General features: G+C 42.9%; 1 protein-coding gene across 3 annotated transcripts; it reads right to left on the bottom strand.

The window, feature by feature from the left end:
- Positions 1 to 3,473: 3,473 nt before the first annotated feature.
- Positions 3,474 to 20,181, bottom strand: LOC120050568 (voltage-dependent L-type calcium channel subunit beta-4-like). 3 transcript variants are annotated; one of them, XM_038997159.1, is made up of 15 exons: positions 20,137 to 20,181; positions 17,210 to 17,287; positions 17,105 to 17,146; positions 16,615 to 16,737; positions 14,231 to 14,358; positions 14,160 to 14,162; positions 13,552 to 13,628; positions 12,667 to 12,686; positions 11,549 to 11,629; positions 10,067 to 10,125; positions 9,734 to 9,843; positions 7,624 to 7,775; positions 7,077 to 7,172; positions 3,948 to 4,133; positions 3,474 to 3,737 (listed from the first exon to the last, which is right to left on the bottom strand). In XM_038997159.1, the coding sequence occupies exons 1-15, from the start codon at positions 20,179 to 20,181 to the stop codon at positions 3,474 to 3,476; spliced, it is 1,464 nt and encodes a 487-aa protein (XP_038853087.1). The 3 variants fall into 3 exon arrangements, with proteins under 3 accessions (XP_038853087.1, XP_038853088.1, XP_038853086.1); XM_038997160.1 differs by lacking the exon at positions 14,160 to 14,162 and having other exon boundaries at positions 17,105 to 17,155; positions 17,222 to 17,287; XM_038997158.1 differs by lacking the exon at positions 14,160 to 14,162 and having other exon boundaries at positions 17,105 to 17,287.
- Between the last annotated feature and the right edge of the window lie 1,275 nt (positions 20,182 to 21,456).

Raw genomic sequence — 21,456 nt, forward strand, 5'->3', positions numbered from 1 at the left:
CCGTTCACCTCTCCAGTTCACTTCATATATCAATCATCTTTTAATTGGTGATAATACGTGAAGTGAGTGAGAATGGTGAGTGCAGCGATCGGTCTGTTTCCACCAGGCTATGCCAGGGCAAGAGACTGAAATGAGACTTGATATACTCTCTTATTACTAGACAGGGACACTGTGTGGTTGATTCGTGTACTGCACAACATTATCATTGTAAACAACAGGGGCCTTTTAAGTGTGGCATTCCTCATTGTAGGTACCACAGAACCAGAATGAGATTCTATTTGGTAGGTACGTGTTGCTACGTAAAATATTGATAAAAAAGAATAAAAGCCTATATAGATAATACATGATAAAGAAGTTACCTGAGACAGTTGTTGTAGAACGACTCTTTTATTTTGTAAAAGAAAACTTTTAAGTTACTTCTAGCTTCGCCTTTGACACAATCATCTCGCATTTCACATGATTTTCTTTTCATTCGTTTTAATAAATTAAAAGGGTACATTATGCATGCAATACCGCATTAGCCGTTGAGTTGTTCGTCTTCCACAAAAAGTATCAACACAAAATGTCCTTAAGAGTTCTGATGAAGCTGCTTGGAAAAGGACAGTTGGAGAATTAGTCACAGCATGAAGCGATGTACATGGTTGCATAGTACATGGAATTTCCTCATTTTAAAACAGCATGCTTTTTGTATTGCACATTACTGAAACTTTTGTATACTGACATTTTTGTATACTGAAACGTTTGTTGTTCCAAGTTGTCCCGTCGAGGATCGTAGTTTTTAATGAGAATGCAAGTATACAGCAAATAGCATCTCTCAAAGACATTATGTACATGTATGTATTTATTATAAAAATAATCACCAGCAAATATGTATCTTTTACTTTTTCCTATATTGAGATACATTTTTGACTTTTTCTTATTTTTTGTACATTTTTACCAAAGAAAAAAACATTTAACTGTTTTAATGGCCGGGTCGAGTTTAAACCCATGTTATTTAATCAAATAATGAGAATTGTAATTCAACTTAATTTAGAGGCAAAAATGTAGCCTCTTAATTTCTTACAAGAAGACAAAAGAAGAGTACAGGACACGTGCTTTTTTTCAGATCAGTAACAGAGACCTTTAGAAATTATATCTATACCATTCAAAGAACAAATGTTTTCTTTCCAGGGCATTCACAGGAAAAAGAGTTGTGGTAAATTTAAATTTTCAAGTCAATTCAGAAAATCTATTGTAATTCAGTTAATTAATTGTTAATAGAAAAGGAGATCCCCAATGTTTCAAAAGGGATACGACATGCTACACACAGTAGCAGTAACCCAACCTTCAGTTACCAAACCCTCACAGACTGGGACTCTGGTGGGACAGAGGTCAATGGGCTAGAAAATCCCTCTGATTGTCTGAAGCAACAGAGCTGAATCTTAGTTCTGGTTCTTGGTTCTGGTTTTTAATGAACAGTGAGTAACTCCCCATTCAATCAGCCAACACTCACTTTGGCCTGAATCACAATATGACAGAGAAGCATGCTCATAAACAACAGCAGATGTACTTGTATTCTTTTTTTTCTTCTTCGTTTTGCAGTCTATTGTTTTCAGTCATTGAACAAACTAGCATAAGAGACATAGATATGGGCAAGGAAATCAACTGGCTCTCTGAAAACAGCCAGTCAGTGCCCTAACCAGACAGCTGGAGCTAAATCATAATTAAGATCCTATCGTTTCAGAAGTTCTTAATTGTTTTAGAATGTTAAGGCACCACCTGCTGAGGGTGCTACAAATGTCACTGCAGTACATCGACTCTATTGGAGGGAATTACACTAAAAGACAGCTAGCTATAACAAGTTAACTCTGCACATCTCTCTAACAATGCCTCAGAATACGCTGCCCCAAGAACTCCCTCTCCCAGGATGCACAGGGAGGGACCACCATCTCCATCTTGGTCAAAGCTCCAGTTTAGATGACCTATCCACCGCAGGGAAAACCTGAAGGGTGGTTGTGTCTCTGTGACCGACCGGGTTCGAACCCGGGCCTCCTGCACGCCAGAAGTGTGTATTAGCCCACTAAACTAAAGCCTAGGCATTGGATCAGTGAGCCAATGCAAATAGTCACCAAACCCCCTTGGGTACAACTGCATGCTTCTCATCTCATCGAAAACTCAAAAAACCCACAATTACTGAAGAAAAATTGTTGCTAGAAATAAACTGACCAATTAATTTCTTCCATTTCCATGTTCATGTATTTAAATACCCACAAAAAGTTCAGATGACGCACTCTCAAGTAATTAGACTGCACCTATTTTGCACCAATGTGTGCTCTCCCTCCTTAAACACCCTCTATTTTACACAGGGATATTACTACCAAAGGGAGCATTACTTTTTCAAGTCAGGGAAAACATGCCAGCTACACAGAGAATCAATGATCATGATGCAAAGGACCCTGGGAAGACACAATCCAACGTTAGTGGAGCAGCATGGACGGTCGTCCAATCACGAGGCTGGCCAGAGAGAAACACAGGAAGTAGCATGGACGGTCAACCAATCACGAGGCTGGCCAGAGAGAAACACAGGAAGCAGCATGGACGGTCAACCAATCACGAGGCTGGCCAGAGATGAGGCAAACTCTGATTGTTTGACACCCCTGCTTCTTGTTATAATACCTCTATGAGTCTGACACAACCGAATCAGAGTAGCGAAAAATACTGAGATATGCAAAGTATCGACTGTTGCCGAAGAAAGGCCAAGCTAGACAGGTGTTCAAATGGCACATACAGTATCTGACATGTGAAAGCACTTGTTAACAAAACAACCAAATACTCCACATGCTCCTCTCAGGAATCAGTTGAGGTCTGGAAAAAGACCACTGCCAGTCATGGTGGGGCAGGTCTAAGTATACAACTCCTCATGACAACAGACATGTACTGTAAGTGAATATATTGACGATACTAGCGAAACTCTCTCAGTCAGCATGCAAACAACTGAACGGTCTGGGGACTACCAGCTTTCAGCAGTGACTCCACCACTTGCTATGGCGACTCATGGGGGGGGGGGGGGGGATTGTGGGTACACAATTCTGAGCCCACAATATCTCATACTGCTTTCCTCTTCAACCCATCTCTCTGTGTGGGAAACACAGGAACTAGGAAAGTCCCCTTGTGAGGAAAAGCAACTCAGTCATATGAGTTGTATTAACTCAGTTATGTAGCATTAGCATTGTCCTTCTTCCTCATCCTTCCGCATCATTGCTTAACAGGGGTCCCTGCCAGTGCCCAGGCAAGACAGAATGGGAATGAGAGGTGATTGGAGATTTTGTTCAGGGGGGCGGGACTACTCCTCATCTAACGCCTGAAGTAAAACAAATAATCGAAAACAACAGAATTTGACACAATATTTTGAACGGGAACCATTTTGACTCTGTTGCCACCAGAGAGTTGACTTGAGGCCTATAAGGGTTGTGAAGCTGGGACGTCATTCGGGCTCAAAGCCTGTGCCGGGAGTCGTGGCTGTAGCTGCCCGGGGAGGAGCGGTTACGGTGGGGCTTGTAGGAGTCTTGGTAGGGGTCCTGGTAGTCCTGGTGGTACGGGTCTTGGTCTCGGCTGTGCTGCGAGCCCGACGACATGCGGTTGCGTCCCTTGTGCGCCCGCTCGTTGTGGTAGTTCTCGTCGGCGGTCATCAGGTTGCGACGCTCGTTGGGCGTGGAGTGGTCTCCCGTGTGGTTGCTGTGTTGTCTCATTCTTTGAGTCTGCTGGTTCACCTCATACACACACAAAACCCCTTTTTGTTACATTTCTGTATGTTACACGGGGCACTAATCAACTCATCTAACTTAGATTAACTGTCTCCCCTTAAAATGACATCACACTCCAAACTCAACATTTTTGGACAAACTTTGATTTTGGAGTGTAATGTCGCTTTAACCCCATAGCGCTGTAGCTATCTGTTTATGACCAACCTGCAGTCCAGAGATGGTGGTGGGGTAAGGAGTGAGGGCGGTGGGGCCCAGGTTGCGTCCCAGCAGGGGGTTGAGCGGCGTGGCCATGGAGGTGTGGGTGGCCTTCCAGTAGGCCTCTAGATACTCAGCTAAGTGTTCACACGCATCCTCCAACTGGTTCTCATCCAGGATGATGTCAAACATCTCCTATTAGAGGGGGTGAAGAGAGAGAGAGAGAAAGAGAGTGAGAGTGAGAAAGTGGGACAGAAAGAGAGAGAGAGAGAGAGAGAGAGAGAGAGAGAGAGAGAGGGAGGGAGGAGAGAGGGAGATAGAGCAGGAGTGAGAGAGAGAGAGAGAGAGAGAGAGAGAGGGAGAGAGAGGGAGAGAGAGATAGAGCGGGAGTGAGAGAGAGAGGGTTTGGTGAAACAGGTGAGTAACGTGGCATTAGAGCTGAGCTGACTTGTTAGCTCCCTAAACTAATACCTAGGCTGTCTTGTGCTTCACAGAAAACCTGGGTTCAAACCCCGGTCAGTCACACAAACTGAATATTGTAATTTGTCACTTGATTGTTAATAGACCTTTTCAATGGCCCTGTCTTGAATCAACCTCAAGCAAACCTAGGGAGACATTGTTGGAGGTTAATGTAGAAAGAAGACACCTTGAAAAGGAGCAATGGGTGGTGTAGATTAAAGAGACAATATGCTGGGTGGTGTAGATTAAAGAGACAATATGCTGGGTGGTGTAGATTAAAGAGACAATATGCTGGGTGGTGTAGATTAAAGAGACAGTATGCTGGGTGGTGTAGATTAAAGAGACAATATGCTGGGTGGTGCAGATTAAAGAGACAGTATGCTGGGTGGTGTAGATTAAAGAGACAATATGCTGGGTGGTGTAGATTAAAGAGACAGTATGCTGGGTGGTGTAGATTAAAGAGACAATATGCTGGGGGGTGTAGATTAAAGAGACAATATGCTGGGTGGTGTAGATTAAAGAGACAATATGCTGGGGGGTGTAGATTAAAGAGACAGTATGCTGGGTGGTGTAGATTAAAGAGACAATATGCTGGGTGGTGTAGATTAAAGAGACAGTATGCTGGGTGGTGTAGATTAAAGAGACAGTATGCTGGGTGGTGTAGATTAAAGAGACAGTATGCTGGGTGGTGTAGATTAAAGAGACAGTATGCTGGGTGGTGTAGATTAAAGAGACAATATGCTGGGGGGTGTAGATTAAAGAGACAGTATGCTGGGTGGTGTAGATTAAAGAGACAATATGCTGGGGGGTGTAGATTAAAGAGACAGTATGCTGGGTGGTGTAGATTAAAGAGACAATATGCTGGGTGGTGTAGATTAAAGAGACAGTATGCTGGGTGGTGTAGATTAAAGAGACAATATGCTGGGTGGTGTAGATTAAAGAGACAATATGCTGGGTGGTGTAGATTAAAGAGACAGTATGCTGGGTGGTGTAGATTAAAGAGACAGTATGCTGGGTGGTGTAGATTAAAGAGACAATATGCTGGGTGGTGTAGATTAAAGAGACAGTATGCTGGGTGGTGTAGATTAAAGAGACAATATGCTGGGTGGTGTAGATTAAAGAGACAATATGCTGGGGGTGTAGATTAAAGAGACAATATGCTGGGTGGTGTAGATTAAAGAGACAATATGCTGGGTGGTGTAGATTAAAGAGACAGTATGCTGGGTGGTGTAGATTAAAGAGACAGTATGCTGGGTGGTGCAGATTAAAGAGACAGTATGCTGGGTGGTGTAGATTAAAGAGACAATATGCTGGGTGGTGTAGATTAAAGAGACAATATGCTGGGTGGTGTAGATTAAAGAGACAGTATGCTGGGTGGTGTAGATTAAAGAGACAGTATGCTGGGTGGTGTAGATTAAAGAGACAGTATGCTGGGTGGTGCAGATTAAAGAGACAGTATGCTGGGTGGTGTAGATTAAAGAGACAATATGCTGGGTGGTGTAGATTAAAGAGACAATATGCTGGGTGGTGCAGATTAAAGAGACAGTATGCTGGGTGGTGTAGATTAAAGAGACAGTATGCTGGGTGGTGTAGATTAAAGAGACAGTATGCTGGGTGGTGTAGATTAAAGAGACAGTATGCTGGGTGGTGTAGATTAAAGAGACAATATGCTGGGTGGTGTAGATCAAAGAGACAATATGCTGGGTGGTGTAGATTAAAGAGACAGTATGCTGGGTGGTGTAGATTAAAGAGACAGTATGCTGGGTGGTGTAGATTAAAGAGACAGTATGCTAGGTGGTGTAGATTAAAGAGACAGTATGCTGGGTGGTGTAGATTAAAGAGACAGTATGCTGGGTGGTGTAGATTAAAGAGACAGTATGCTGGGTGGTGTAGATTAAAGAGACAGTATGCTGGGTGGTGTAGATTAAAGAGACAATATGCTGGGTGGTGTAGATTAAAGAGACAATATGCTGGGTGGTGCAGATTAAAGAGACAGTATGCTGGGTGGTGTAGATTAAAGAGACAGTATGCTGGGTGGTGTAGATTAAAGAGACAGTATGCTGGGTGGTGTAGATTAAAGAGACAATATGCTGGGTGGTGTAGATTAAAGAGACAGTATGCTGGGTGGTGTAGATCAAAGAGACAGTATGCTGGGTGGTGTAGATCAAAGAGACAGTATGCTGGGTGGTGTAGATTAAAGAGACAGTATGCTGGGTGGTGTAGATCAAAGAGACAGTATGCTGGGTGGTGTAGATTAAAGAGACAGTATGCTGGGTAGTGTAGATCAAAGAGACAGTATGCTGGGTGGTGTAGATTAAAGAGACAGTATGCTAAGTGGTGTAGATTAAAGAGACAGTATGCTGGGTGGTGTAGATTAAAGAGACAGTATGCTAGGTGGTGTAGATTAAAGAGACAGTATGCTGGGTGGTGCAGATTAAAGAGACAGTATGCTGGGTGGTGTAGATTAAAGAGACAGTATGCTGGGTGGTGTAGATTAAAGAGACAGTATGCTGGGTGGTGTAGATCAAAGAGACAGTATGCTGGGTGGTGTAGATTAAAGAGACAGTATGCTGGGTGGTGTAGATCAAAGAAACAGTATGCTGGGTGGTGTAGATTAAAGAGACAGTATGCTAAGTGGTGTAGATTAAAGAGACAGTGTGCTGTTAGAGAGTCACTCACCGGAGGACACTGGGCCAGTTTGTCAGCTGCCACCAGCTGTACGTTCAGATGCTTGCTCTGGGACTTCCCTCTGGACTTGACCAGCCTCTGCAGAACCTAGACGGTGGGAAGACATTTAAATATGTGTTAGATAGTGTCAGACCTCTGTTCAAATGGTCCTGCTCTTTTCTAATGTAATGTTATATTCACACACGTTTTTTACGGGAACACTGCTTTTCACATCTTTAACCAGGTAAACCGGTCAAATAGAATCATTTAAAATAAAGTAATAATCCGTTAGATAGATTAAAGTGTATTTGTCTGATAACAATACACATGTATAACTCTAAAAGCCCTCCACTGATAAACCAATCAGTGTCTAAGCATGTTGACATTCATTTTCAAAAGAAGGTGGTCCCAGTGGGTCAGTAGGTTATAGCGTACTGTATAATTGACAATGTTGACAGTTCTGTGAGTTGTTTTAGATGATGTTCCTGGTCATATAATAGTATTATTACCTATAGTAGACATGGATGTGTTTCAAATAACATGACCCTCCAGTCCCTACCTTGGGCGAGGAGACCTTGACATGGACGATGATGGGAGCCAACGAGGTCTTGAGCAGCTGGGCTGGGTGATTGATGGTGTCTGCGTCCAGGATCACCAGCTGTAGGGACCTGGCCAGCTCAAAGATCCTCTCTATCTCACTCTGCACCTCCGCTTGGGGAACAGGATGGAAACAACACAAGACTTTAGAATACAACTTTATTGTCCATTCAGGATGGACACTTTACTTCGGCATCACCGTACAAGAATCCTATACAGTGAAAACAGTCAGCCTAGTACACTATATATACGTAAACAAACGGTACACACTGAAAACAGTCAGCTCAGTACACTATATATACGTAAACAAACGGTACACACTGAAAACAGTCAGCTCAGTACACTATATATACGTAAACAAACGGTACACACTGAAAACAGTCAGCCCAGTACACTATATATACGTAAACAAACGGTACACATTGAAAACAGTCAGCCCAGTACACTATATGTACGTAAACAAACGGTACACACTGAAAACAGTCAGCCTAGTACACTATATATACGTAAACAAACGGTACACACTGAAAACAGTCATCCCAGTACACTATATATACGTAAACAAACGGTACACATTGAAAACAGTCATCCCAGTACACTATATATACGTAAACAAACGGTACACACTGAAAACAGTCAGCTCAGTACACTATATATACGTAAACAAACAGTACACACTGAAAACAGTCAGCTCAGTACACTATATATACGTAAACAAACGGTACACACTGAAAACAGTCAGCCCAGTACACTATATATACGTAAACAAACGGTACACACTGAAAACAGTCAGCTCAGTACACTATATATACGTAAACAAACGGTACACACTGAAAACAGTCATCCCAGTACACTATATATACGTAAACAAACAGTACACACTGAAAACAGTCATCCCAGTACACTATATATACGTAAACAAACGGTACACACTGAAAACAGTCAGCTCAGTACACTATATATACGTAAACAAACGGTACACACTGAAAACAGTCAGCTCAGTACACTATATATACGTAAACAAACGGTACACACTGAAAACAGTCAGCTCAGTACACTATATATACGTAAACAAACGGTACACACTGAAAACAGTCAGCCCAGTACACTATATATACGTAAACAAACGGTACACACTGAAAACAGTCAGCTCAGTACACTATATATACGTAAACAAACGGTACACACTGAAAACAGTCAGCTCAGTACACTATATATACGTAAACAAACGGTACACACTGAAAACAGTCAGCCCAGTACACTATATATACGTAAACAAACGGTACACATTGAAAACAGTCAGCTCAGTACACTATATATACGTAAACAAACGGTACACACTGAAAACAGTCAGCCCAGTACACTATATATACGTAAACAAACGGTACACATTGAAAACAGTCAGCTCAGTACACTATATATACGTAAACAAACGGTACACACTGAAAACAGTCAGCCTAGTACACTATATATACGTAAACAAACGGTACACACTGAAAACAGTCAGCCCAGTACACTATATATACGTAAACAAACGGTACACACTGAAAACAGTCAGCTCAGTACACTATATATACGTAAACAAACGGTACACACTGAAAACAGTCAGCCCAGTACACTATATATACGTAAACAAACGGTACACACTGAAAACAGTCAGCCCAGTACACTATATATACGTAAACAAACGGTACACATTGAAAACAGTCAGCTCAGTACACTATATATACGTAAACAAACGGTACACACTGACTCCCATTCCTTCATTGCATTCCCAATACATTGATTCATTCAAGTGGTGTCTAGTATGGACACTGGAACGTAGCCAATGAATACTTTGAGCATTTGATTCAGCCTGTCTGGAGAGCCAGATGGGCAGAGTTTGCACTTTTGGGACTACTCCATTGATTCCATTGTGGGAGGTAAGCTCAATCAAGCTAAATCATTCTTCTTTAGCCAGGTCTCATAGAGATGCTAGCTACAGAGAAGAGTAGGCAACCGTCTTCGATACACAAGGCAAACTCACAAGACTCCTACAGTAAAATAGATGAATACATTATGGAGGTACATACCTAAACTGGACCTGGTGTTTGATCTCTCGATGATGGCCCGCTTGCTGGGGTTATTCAGAACAGACCTCTTGGCTAATGATATATCTGCTGTGACTCGTGTGATAGATATCCTGAAATGGTCAAACAAAGACACCAATTTAGGCATTCGGTGGATGAATACTGTAAACCTTATTTTGCAGACAGACACTCCTTTACTGAAGATCTATTCCATGTGAATTTCGAGGCCAATCTATCTGGTAGGGCTTCATAAGTCAATGTCATTTGAGTGGAACCGAGTTCAAAAATAAACAGACAAAATTAAAAAAAGAAAGGAAGAGCACGCTTTCATTTTACCTGCCGTCAAATCTGTGCTTGAGGAAGTCAAAGAGTGCTTTCTGCATCATATCCGTCACCTGTGGAGAAAGAGAAGCCAAAAGAGGAGAAATAGTGAAGAGAGAGAGAGAGTGAGGGAGAGAGAGAGAGAGAGAGAGAGACAGAGAAAGAGAGACAGAGAAAGAGAGACAGAGAGACAGAGAGAGACAGAGACAGAGAGTATGGTTCAAAAAGAGAACATTTAACTCTAACAGCATGACATTAAGCAAACTTCCTGGGAAATCATTTATCAACTGGGTGTTCCTCATGGCCAGAGCACATGATGTCCCATGACGACAGCCTACGTGCAACAAACCATTTATCATTCTAACAATTCTATTCTAGTAGTTCTGATATTCAGTAATTTGATAGGGGGATACTGAAAATCATATCAAACATGCTATTTTATTTAATAGAGTTCTACCCTGATACTAAACAACTACAACTTCTACTGGATGAGTGCAATAGTAAAGCAGGTTTTGGGGTCAATTCCATGATATCATTTTTTTTTATTTAACTAGGCAAGTCACTATCAGTCAACTCACTTGATAGATTCATATTATGTTACTGAAATGCAATGAATATTCTCATAGTCAACAATAGACTAATTTCAGTCTAAAATGGATCTCCTGAAATGACTGAAGTTAGATGGTATCATGGAACTGGTCAGAGGCCTGCCAGTAAGGATGGTGGCCTATACAAAGATCCTTTAGTGGCTGGTTTAACAGCAGTCTAGTCTAGACACACAGTGATGCTGCTTCCAGGGGTTCTCCTCTCTACTCGCTATCTCTCCTCTCTTCTCTCTCTTCTCTCTTATCTCCTCTCTCGCCTCTCTTCTCTCTCCTCTACTCTCTCTTCTCTCTTATCTCCTCGCTCGCCTCTCTCTTCTCTCCCTTCTTTCCTTTCTCTACTCTTCTCTCCACTCTCTTCTCCTCTCTCTTCTCTTCTCTTTCAGATTTTCAAACGTTGCTCTACTTCTGATGCTGACGCGTTTTCACCCAGAAGGTTGTTACCGTGGCAACAGAGCACACTGTGGGATGAGGCGACTGATTGTGTTCCCTCCATGCAAGGAGGGAGAGAGAGAGCGAGAGAGCGAGGGGAGGAAAGAAACTCCCTGTACTATGGTGTTCTGAGAATGACTAGAAAAAACATCAACAAAGCACCTCACTCAGCAGCCTAAATATAGACTCTAGTAGAGCTCTAACAGGCCTGTGTCAACACAACATTAGAAAAACATTGCCTGCATATAAACATGAATGATTATAAATATGAAGTCAATAGAAACATCATCCAGCCATGAGGAGATCTTCTCTCAATGAGATGTGATCATGACAGCCGCAACAACAATCATTTAACATGATGCACTGTTAATGTCATTCCACCAATGGGAGCTCTAGGATGGGCCCAGTGGGAGGAGTCAGAGGATGCTCATGTGACTCGATGGCCGCCGCTGCTGCTGCTTACCTCATAGCCCTTGAGGGAGGGCCCCACCAGCACCACAGGCCTCATGGATGGCACCACGTCGTAAGGGGGGACGTGTTCAGTCTGTAACAGAGTAACAAAGGAATCAGTGGAGCAGGGGGACACATTGAGAGAATCTCAATTGCATTTCCTGGAACCCTCGCCTCTACTCAAAACCCATTGGATGAGAAGTCAGAGGGGAGGGACCTTTTACCTTCTCATCCAATGGGTTTTGAGAATGAGATGAGGAGAGAGGACGCGAGGAGTCAAGGAAATGCTATTGAGATTTTCCCACAGTAATAAAATGGGATAGATGCACACCACAGTATGGGATGTATGGATCATTGGGACAGCACAATCTGACTCAAATCTATTTCAAATGTTTGTTTTTCTTTACCTTTCTTTAACTAGGCAAGTCAGTGAGTGGAATGTTAGATGGGATGTTAGAAGGGATGTAGGATGGGATGTTAGAAGGGATGTAGGATGGGATGTTAGAAGGGATGTAGGATGGGATGTTAGAAGGGATGTAGGATGGGATGTTAGAAGGGATGTAGGATGGGATGTTAGAAGGGATATAGGATGGGATGTTAGAAGGGATGTAGGATGGGATGTTAGAAGGGATGTAGGATGGGATGTTAGAAGGGATGTAGGATGGGATGTTAGAAGGGATGTAGGATGGGATGTTAGAAGGGATGTAGGATGGGATGTTAGAAGGGATGTAGGATGGGATGTTAGAAGGGATGTAGGATGGGATGTTAGAAGGGATGTAGGATGGGATGTTAGAAGGGATATAGGATGGGATGTTAGAAGGGATGTAGGATGGGATGTTAGAAGGGATGTAGGATGGGATGTTAGAAGGGATGTAGGATGGGATGTTAGAAGGGATGTAGGATGGGATGTTAGAAGGGATGTAGGATGGGATGTTAGAAGGGATGTAGGATGGGATGTTAGAAGGGATGTAGGATGGAATGTTAGATGGGATGTAGGATGGGATGTTAAATGGGATGTTAGATGGGAAGTTAGATGGGAAGTTAGATGGGATGTAGGATGTGAACTGTACTATTGTAATGTAGACAGCTATAGTTGATTGAGACAGTTTGGTATTACCATCACCCACTTACCACTTTTTGTTTCTGCTTTCCTGTGAAGTAAAACCAAACAGAATTGTCAATGTCTTGTATTGTATTGTGTCACCATAACTTGTCAGATCAGAGACCTGATGATCCTGTACTTCATTTGGGGAATTTACAGTAAATACATTTTCAACCGAGGATTATAACTGACACACAAAATAAACACATAAACATATACCCTTTAGATTCATCATCAAACAACATATAAACATGATCCTAATATCCTATGAGGCATATTCACAACGTCACATGACTGAAGTTCAGGGGGGTCAAAGTCTTGTGGATGGGTTCACCCTGTGGTAAGCCAAGTCTCAGAGCGCCTGCAGTCCTCAACTGGAGGAAGAGGATGGGAGAATACACTATATATATACACACTATGGATCCACAACCCAGCAGGCAAAAGTTGGTATGGAATGTTATAACGGCATCATATTCTGGTTGTAAACTGGTTTTCTTGTTGTTGAAAAGTCTGATAACTGGATTACAACCAATGTTACATTGACATCATATTCTGGTTGTAAACTTTCATACTTTGGTTGATATCTGTTCAGATTACAACCAGTTAAAGACGTCTTTCTCTGATTGCTAAAAAGACGTCCAGAAAAACATCCTTTTACAACCATAATACAACTTGACCATGATGTCACAAAAAGACGTCACAATGACGTTGTTGCAACCAGTTTTGCCCGCTGGGAATCATTTATCTTAGGTTCTATGGAGAGATATGGGAAGGCTTAAACACTAAGCAATTCTTGCTCTACGTCTCACGTTGCCTTACGTTTGCCTTGACAAAGTTTTCTAGTTCTTCTCTAACCTAGCGGAGGGCCAGTAGGGGCGGACAACGTCCCCCCATCATGTCTAAGAGGCTCTCACCTGCAGAGGAGATGAGGGGTCTGATCGAGGCGGACACCTCATCCTCTACACTTGAGGAAGAATTGCCTCCAGACTTACTGGAAAAGACAAGAGGGGGATAAAAAGAAACACAAGAATCACAGAATGAATGTGGTGAACGGCGACGGGGTTCTACAGAAACCAGGCCTTATAGGGTGAATGAAGGACTCGAGGTGAGCCTCTCAACTCATCCCAAGTCTAGTCCTCTCATTACGCTGAATTAGTGTTAAAACTGAACAGGCCTAGTGCAGCGAATGGCTCTGAAGGCTAGTACGCACACGAGACAAACCACTGGTGACGGGAGCTTCCAGTGCGATTAAACAGACAGAGCAGCTAGGTCGCTAGAAGAGCCAAAGCATTACTGATTATTAAGCTCAGAGACCTTATAAATATTTAGATTGTTCTATTCTGGATATGGATGGAGAGAAATGTAATTATTCTAAATTATCTGTAACACTTCCTATGAATAACCTCTTTATAACGCATCATAAGCACATTTATAACCAAATGAGTTGTACTAATTTGACTAATTTGTCATAACCGAATCAGTTTTACTAAACTTTGAATAGCACTGCTGGCCCCTTCATAACCCCCTTCCCTGGGTAACAAGCCTATAGGTCTCTGGACTGAGCGAGAGAGGACAGGTGATGGGCTGCCTTACCCTTGGACTCGCCCTCTCTTCTGTTCCTGCTGGATGCGGATGTTCTCTAGCTTTAGGGGACTGGGGATGAAGCCGATCTCACAGCCCTCCTTGACCAGCCGGCCGATCCACCAGTCGTTGTTGAACTTCTGGATGGGTTGGAGGTGTGGTTGAAAAATCAATTTCAGTGCGTTTTGACAGGCAGTCCAATTCTGATATTTTTTTCACTAATTACCAATCAGATCAGTTCTGAAAAAGATCTGATGTGATTGGTCAAAAGACAATTAGTGGAAGAAAAGATCAGTATTGGGCTGCCTGTCTAAACGCAGCCAAAATGACATGAACATAAGGAAATAAGCAGTTTTATCTAGTTTGAACAGACAGTGAGTGTGTTTCAGAACACAGGTACGAAATTCAGTGTATATGCCTTGCTGTTGTCATGACTGTCCACGAGACTGTCCACAGACCCCCTCTCACCCGCAGAGGGGGGGGAGGAAATAACTAGACGAGATTAACAACTCAAGTCCTGTTGTAAATCAAGGGGAGAAGATTCAGGTCTCCCTCTCCAAATCCACCATAGGGTTGTGCTTTGTCTCAACAGACCTTTTTCCCGCTGAAAGTCTAACATGTTCAAAAGCAACTACTCGAACAATATTTATAACATAGAACGTGTGGAATGGTCAGAGGTGATCTATAGAACACTAATGTCATTTTGTTTGTTATTTTGTGATGTCATTCAAAATGTTATAAAGGAAATACTGTAACTTGGAAAGTATACCCACTACAAGTAAGTTTCCATACTATGGATTGTGCATGTAATATGAACAATTATAAGTGTTTTTGTTTTAAGAGAGGGATGTGATTCAAGAAGCTATAAGAGATCATTGTTTTACATAACTTTGTACAAGTGACAAGTCATGCCCGCGAGTGTGGTCAGATTGTGTCAACATGACGGAACCGCCCCTTTCGAACAAACTGTATAAATGAACACACTAGACCAGAAAAGCATCAAGCTGCAGCTTTACGTTTAAAGTGGTTTGAACTGTGAATCTCAACACGAGGTAGAGACGATAGTCCCCTCCCGGACAATCACTGGTACGGCTGATTAGCTGTTCTAAGTAAAGTATCTTCGAAAGCGAATTTAAGTAGGACCATTATACTACTCTGCTCAAACCATCATATTATGCTACTCTCATATCACCCCAATGGGAACCATCGACAGGCTGGCTAGCCTATCTTCAAAGAAGCATCTTCAAGAGCTGATGGAAGGAAAATAAACAGTGTAGTTCTGCGCAGGACTACAGGACAAGTCACCTGATACCAGACAACTACAGAGAAGAACAACAGTAGAACACTTGTTGGAACCCTTTTGGACAATCAGAGCCTTACAAGCCTGCCACGAAAAGCCCAACTCCTTTTGCAAGGCGACCCTGTCTACCGAGAGATCCGGCAAACCAAGCGGGTGGCGGTTCATGTGCAAAGTATATGGTTACTGTAAGTGAGAGTAGTTTCTGAAAGTACAAATGTTAAGTGTCTCTGTCCCCCCCCTCTCCCTCCATTTATCTTTGTAACAAGCAGCCACGTTGTTCTCATTCCGCTAGGGACCTGTTTTGAACGTATTAGGTTTCCAGTCAATAATCGATGCAAAGTGTGCATGTTTATCCTGTGTTCTCATTTAATTAGCTAGTAAATAAATAATTAAACCAATTTGTGTAGTACTGAATCATAAGTTAGGCTGGGGTTTTTGCAAATGCAAGGAGGTTACGACTGTTCAGAATGATGATATGATACGAGGTTATGATTAATAAGTTGACTGTTTATAGATGTGATAGGTAGAGACCTTCAGAGTTTAATTCGGGAGATGGTAACTCTTTAAAGAACCGCTCTCGTGGTGCCCCAGATCCTAATTAGTTAATTGTTACATTACTAATTTCATCGGATAACAATTAAACATAGTTAGGTAATTAGATAAATGTCATCAGATTAATGTTAAAGTCAAGTCACGACACTGTTGTAATAGTGGTTGATAACGGCCCTGGGTCAAATACATATCAAATTCAGGAGGTTGGTGGCACCTTAATTGAGGAGGAAGGGCTCGTGATAATGGCTGGAGTGAAATGAGAGGTATGGTATCAAATACATCAAACACATGGTTTCCAGGTGTTTTATGCCATTCAAATGGCTTCGTTCCGGCAATTATTATGAGCCGTCCTCCCCTCAGTAACCTCCGTTGATACTGATTGCTATGCTTAATCTAGTTTGTCTGGTACAATGGTATAGTCCGAAAACTACACACTCCGACCTAAATCATTTGACATTGAAAAGTATTTCACGAATGTATTTTATCAAAATCTGGTTGATTGTGTGCGACAGTTCAACCTTGCCTCAGTGACAAAAAACATTACCTCCTTTATGTGAAGGAAGTCCTTAGCATCGAATGAGATGGCAGTTGCTGGCACCGGCACGTCCTCGTCCAATGCTCCACAGTAGCTGACGTTGGTCTTCACAGCAAAGGCCACGGCTTTAGCCTTTGGGAGAGAGATAGGGACAAGAGGGTCAGTCAGAGAGCCGCACAGTATGAACTTAAGTTTACATGAATGAACGATGACTTACAAGGCTAAATAAAGCCTTCATAAACCCATTTATAATGCATACATGGATGCTTCACAAATCATTTATAAGCAAATGTCATACAATAACTATAACAGATGCTATAACAGATCCTTACATCTGGTGCTTTGCCAATTGTGGCATAACCCTTCTGCCATCCTTTACATAGTAGTCTTCTTGCTACACAAGTCCAGGTACTACCCTCATATTTCACTTAACACTTTTAAAAACGTTTTATCCCTACTGAACACAACCTAATGAGGTATTTCTCTCTCTGGGTCTCACCTTGGCTCTCTCCAGCTGCACGGTGGCCTGCTGCTCCTTCTGCTCTCGGGTCTGGACCGGGGCCTGGGTCCCCGGGCCCCCTTGGCTCGGGCTCTGGCCCTGGACCTGCCCCGGCACCTCCCGCTCCTCCTCCAGAGAGACATCCGAGTCCGATGGTCTGCTTGTGTAGGAATCAGCTGAGCCCTGCAATAGAACAGGACAGGGACAGACAGGAAGACAGCAGCTGTCACTATGATCACACAGCCAGCGTCACCGTCACCAGGCCGTCACCAGGTGGAGGAGGTTGTAGCAAGACGTAATTGTATCCGGGTTATCTTACTAAACAGAGGTGATTTGGAATTGATTGATTCATTGATTGATTGAATTTATTTTGGGGGGGCATTTTCTACTCTTCTCACCCACGTACTATAGTCTTACCACTCACTTTTGAGACTTTTTTCAGTGAGAACTTGAAACTGCCTATGGAGGTTATACGTTTCAAATTATTTGGAAGACTATTTCAAAGAATGGTAGCTGAGTACAAATACCACTATTTAATACCACTATTAAATCTAAAAAGAACAACGTCAGTTTCACTCATTCTAGTGGAATAGTTACAGTTATCCCGGACCAAGTTAAAGTAGTTACATAGGTACCTGGGGACAATACTGTTGGTCTGTGGACAAGCTTATGTACGAGACCCACTTTAATCTGAGAGACTCTCTCCTCTACTTTGACCTATCTGAGGCCTTCAAAGTGGGAATGGTCAAGATGAGTACGTGCTGGAAGTTTCAGAATAATCCTGACTAATATATTCTGAGATGTCTGCAGTTTATTTTTAATTATCTTGGGGGCACTATTGTACCAGGAAGAGAATCACAGTCTTGTGATGAGGTAGCACTGCCTGAGACTTGATTGCCCAGATGTTTGATTACCACCGGTTATACATTTCCACATTACCACCGGTTGGTTACACATTACCACCGGTTACGCTCATATGTGAGCACAGTGGCCCGTAGGTAGCCAGACTGACCAGGAAGGGAAACCTAGTTAGTTGTACAGCTGAATGCATTCAATTGAAATGTGTCTTCCGCATTTAACCCAACCCTTCTGAATCAGAGAGGTGCGGGGGGCTGCCATAATCGACATCCACGTCTGCGGCACCCGGGGAACAATGGGTTAGAGGGGAGAACGACAGATTTTTACCTTGTCAGCTCAGAGATTTGATCCAGCAACCGAAACCCAACGCTCTAACCACTAGGCAAACTGTCCATGAAGGTTGGCTGTGACATGTCTGGAGCGTGAGTTAAAGTACTGCCCCAAGCCTTGGCCTTAGAAGAACAGAGAGTGACTCTACTAAAGATGGGGAATTGGGGAACAACATTAACTCAAAAAACGGTGTGTGTGTGTGTGTTTGTGTGTGTGTGTGCGTACCTGAGTGCCTGTGTATGTGTGTCAATATCACTTTAGGAACGTAGAAAGTCTCGCAGTCTGCTAAAAATCCACAGACGCTAGTCATAGTACAGCACTTTTTACAACAGACAAGCTATTTCTTGGGCTTACTTCAGCACGGGCTTTATTGAATTGTGTGGGCCAATCACAAAATGCCAGGTCTGGGAAACAAAAAACGAGGAGGTTTGCTTATTTAGAAAGATAAGTGATTGCTCTGGGGAAAAAAATAAATTGCATCTTGAGTCAATGCTATTAAGAAACAGATGCTGATATAAATTCCTCGATCACATTAAGGTTCTGTGATAAAAGTACTATGAGCCTAATTATTAATCACAATTATGAAATGTTTTTGTTTTTACCGGGTGTAACCTTTATGACACAAACACATGACACAAATCAACCTGCACTGCTCTTGTTAAAAGTATTTCTGTTAATAATAGTAAAAGCTCCCTGTTTTCACACTCTTGTCTTATAACGGTGTGCTATTTTTGAAGCACTCACAAGCACCCAACTGACATACAGAATATTATAAGAACACCCTGTTAGAACAACCCCCCCCCCCCCCCCCCCACACACACACACACACATACTACCACCCAGCTCTTCTAGTGTTTTTGTAAACATTTATTCTCACGCCCCCCTCAACAAATACTATATTCCTTTATATATATTCATTATGTATCTTAATAAATAATTATAGCCGGTTGCTGATCAGCCGATATATAAAAAAATGGATAACGGGGTATATGAGTAGTTAGATGGGTGCATTTTGGGGTACAGAATCTCTTCGCGGCCATATTGTATGACTGCCGGGCTTCCAACGGAGCACTGACATGTGACTCATGTCTATCTGACTCCAGTATATGACATCACAACGCACGCTCCTCTCTGTCCTCAGCAGCAGAAATACAACACACTGCTGTTGCCGGGTGTAAAAATAGAAGCTTTGGCCCTTTAAACAAAGGCAGTAAATGCAGCAGGGCTATACCCTACAATTGGAGAGGCTGTGATATGAGGATACATTATACAATCATAACCTCACGCAGGGAGCGAAACGTCCCTCTGGGGGATAGGAATTAGCATTTACACATTGCTTTTCTCTCGCTATATAATGCTATCTCCATCTTTGTGCTCCTACGTCTGCTGTGCATTAAATGGATGGCTACAGTGTACATTGTATAGCTATCATCAGCACATTTCATATGATGCAGCTATTCAGATGCATTGGGCTGACGCTGACAGACACATATTGCTACTTATTCTTATACACATCATCACTAATTACACTCTCACGACTGTGCGCACACACACACACAAACACACACACACACACACACACATTTGACGCTGTCTTCTCCTTACAGTGAAACCCACCCCAGTCACCCCCCCCCCCCCCCCCCCCCCCCCCCAGCGGAGACCACGATCCTTCTATCTACAGCATGAGACCGTCAGCTTACCTACAGTAAGCCCTGTGTTTTTGTGTGCACCACAGCTGAGCCACCTCCATCGACAAACACACACACACACGCTCAAACACACACACACACACGCTCAAACACACACACACACACGATCTGAAGCTAAACCCCCCCACCACTCACCGCCTCCGAGTCTTCAAATCCATGCAGGTACAAATTGTCATACATGGAGGTCTGCTATTTCCAAAAGCACCTCTAGAAGAATAAAAGGAAGAGGGGGAAAAAACGAGAGAGCGGAGGAGGAGGCTGTAGTGGAGGAGGGGGAGCAGGCGGAGGAGGAGGAGGGGGGGGAGCCACCACAGAACACGGGATGGATGGGGGGATGACGGTAAAAAATAAATCCCTCCTTTTTCGGCTGGAAGAGGAGAAGGGGTAGTAGCAGTAGCAGAGCCAGCCTGCTTGGTTTCCCCTAGGCCTGCTTGGTTTCCCCTAGGCCTGCTTGGTCGATGGTTGTGCGTTAGCCTGAGCCTGGATGCTACTGGCTCACATTATAAGGCAGAGAGGCTCTCCCTAGAGGCAGCCCAATCCTGGCATTTCATCAGCCCTTCCAAACACACCGAACGGAGCAGCATAGAGAATCCTTCCTCAATATCAGCACCCGATGACAAAGCCAATGTGCAGCAAGTCGATTGGCTGTGCAGCAAGCCGATTGGCTGTGCTGCCCTCCACTCAGCTTGGACGCACACGCACTCTCTCCTTGACTGAGGGAGTATAGGAAGAGGTGATGACAGCAGCATCATTCTCTCTCTCTCTCTGTCCCCTCCTCTTTCTCTCTCTACCCATCTTTCTATCTCTCTCCCCTCTTTCTCTCTATCCATCTATCTCGTTCTGTCCATCTCTCTTTGTCCCCTCCTCTCTTTCTCTCTATCCATCTATTTCTCTCTCTCTATCAATCCATCTCTCTCTGTCCCCTTCTCTTTCTCTCTATCCATACATCTATCCATCTCTCTCTCCCCTCTTTCTCTCTATCATCCATCTTTCTCTCTCCCCTCATCTTTCTCTCTCCATCTATCTCTCTCTCCTCTCTTCTCTCTATCCATCTATCTCTTTCTCTCTATCCATCTCTCTCTCTCTCTCCCTTCTTCTTTCTTTCTATCCATCTCTCTCTCTCTCTCTCTTCCAGTGTATAGGCTAAGCACCAGATATAAAACAAAAGGAGCTGTATAGAGTATAGTGGATAACCAGAATATAATTGACTTAGTCCAAAATGGTTTGCTGTACCACAATGTATTGCATGTTATAATTGTAAGCTTTCATTCTGATAGTCACATTATCATTTTGATGCTTCTTTAAGTGTATCCGTTTCTAAAATAAACAAGGGGCAAAAGACAAATAAGAAAATAGCAGGTTCATAAAACCTACTGGACCTTCTTATGGAAAGACACACTAGTAGAAATAGTTGAAATAAAGACATTGGCCTGTAGATATATTTTGTACAGTATT

Source organism: Salvelinus namaycush, chromosome 7 (genome assembly GCF_016432855.1).
Source record: "Salvelinus namaycush isolate Seneca chromosome 7, SaNama_1.0, whole genome shotgun sequence".
Taxonomy (NCBI): Eukaryota; Metazoa; Chordata; class Actinopteri; order Salmoniformes; family Salmonidae; genus Salvelinus; species Salvelinus namaycush.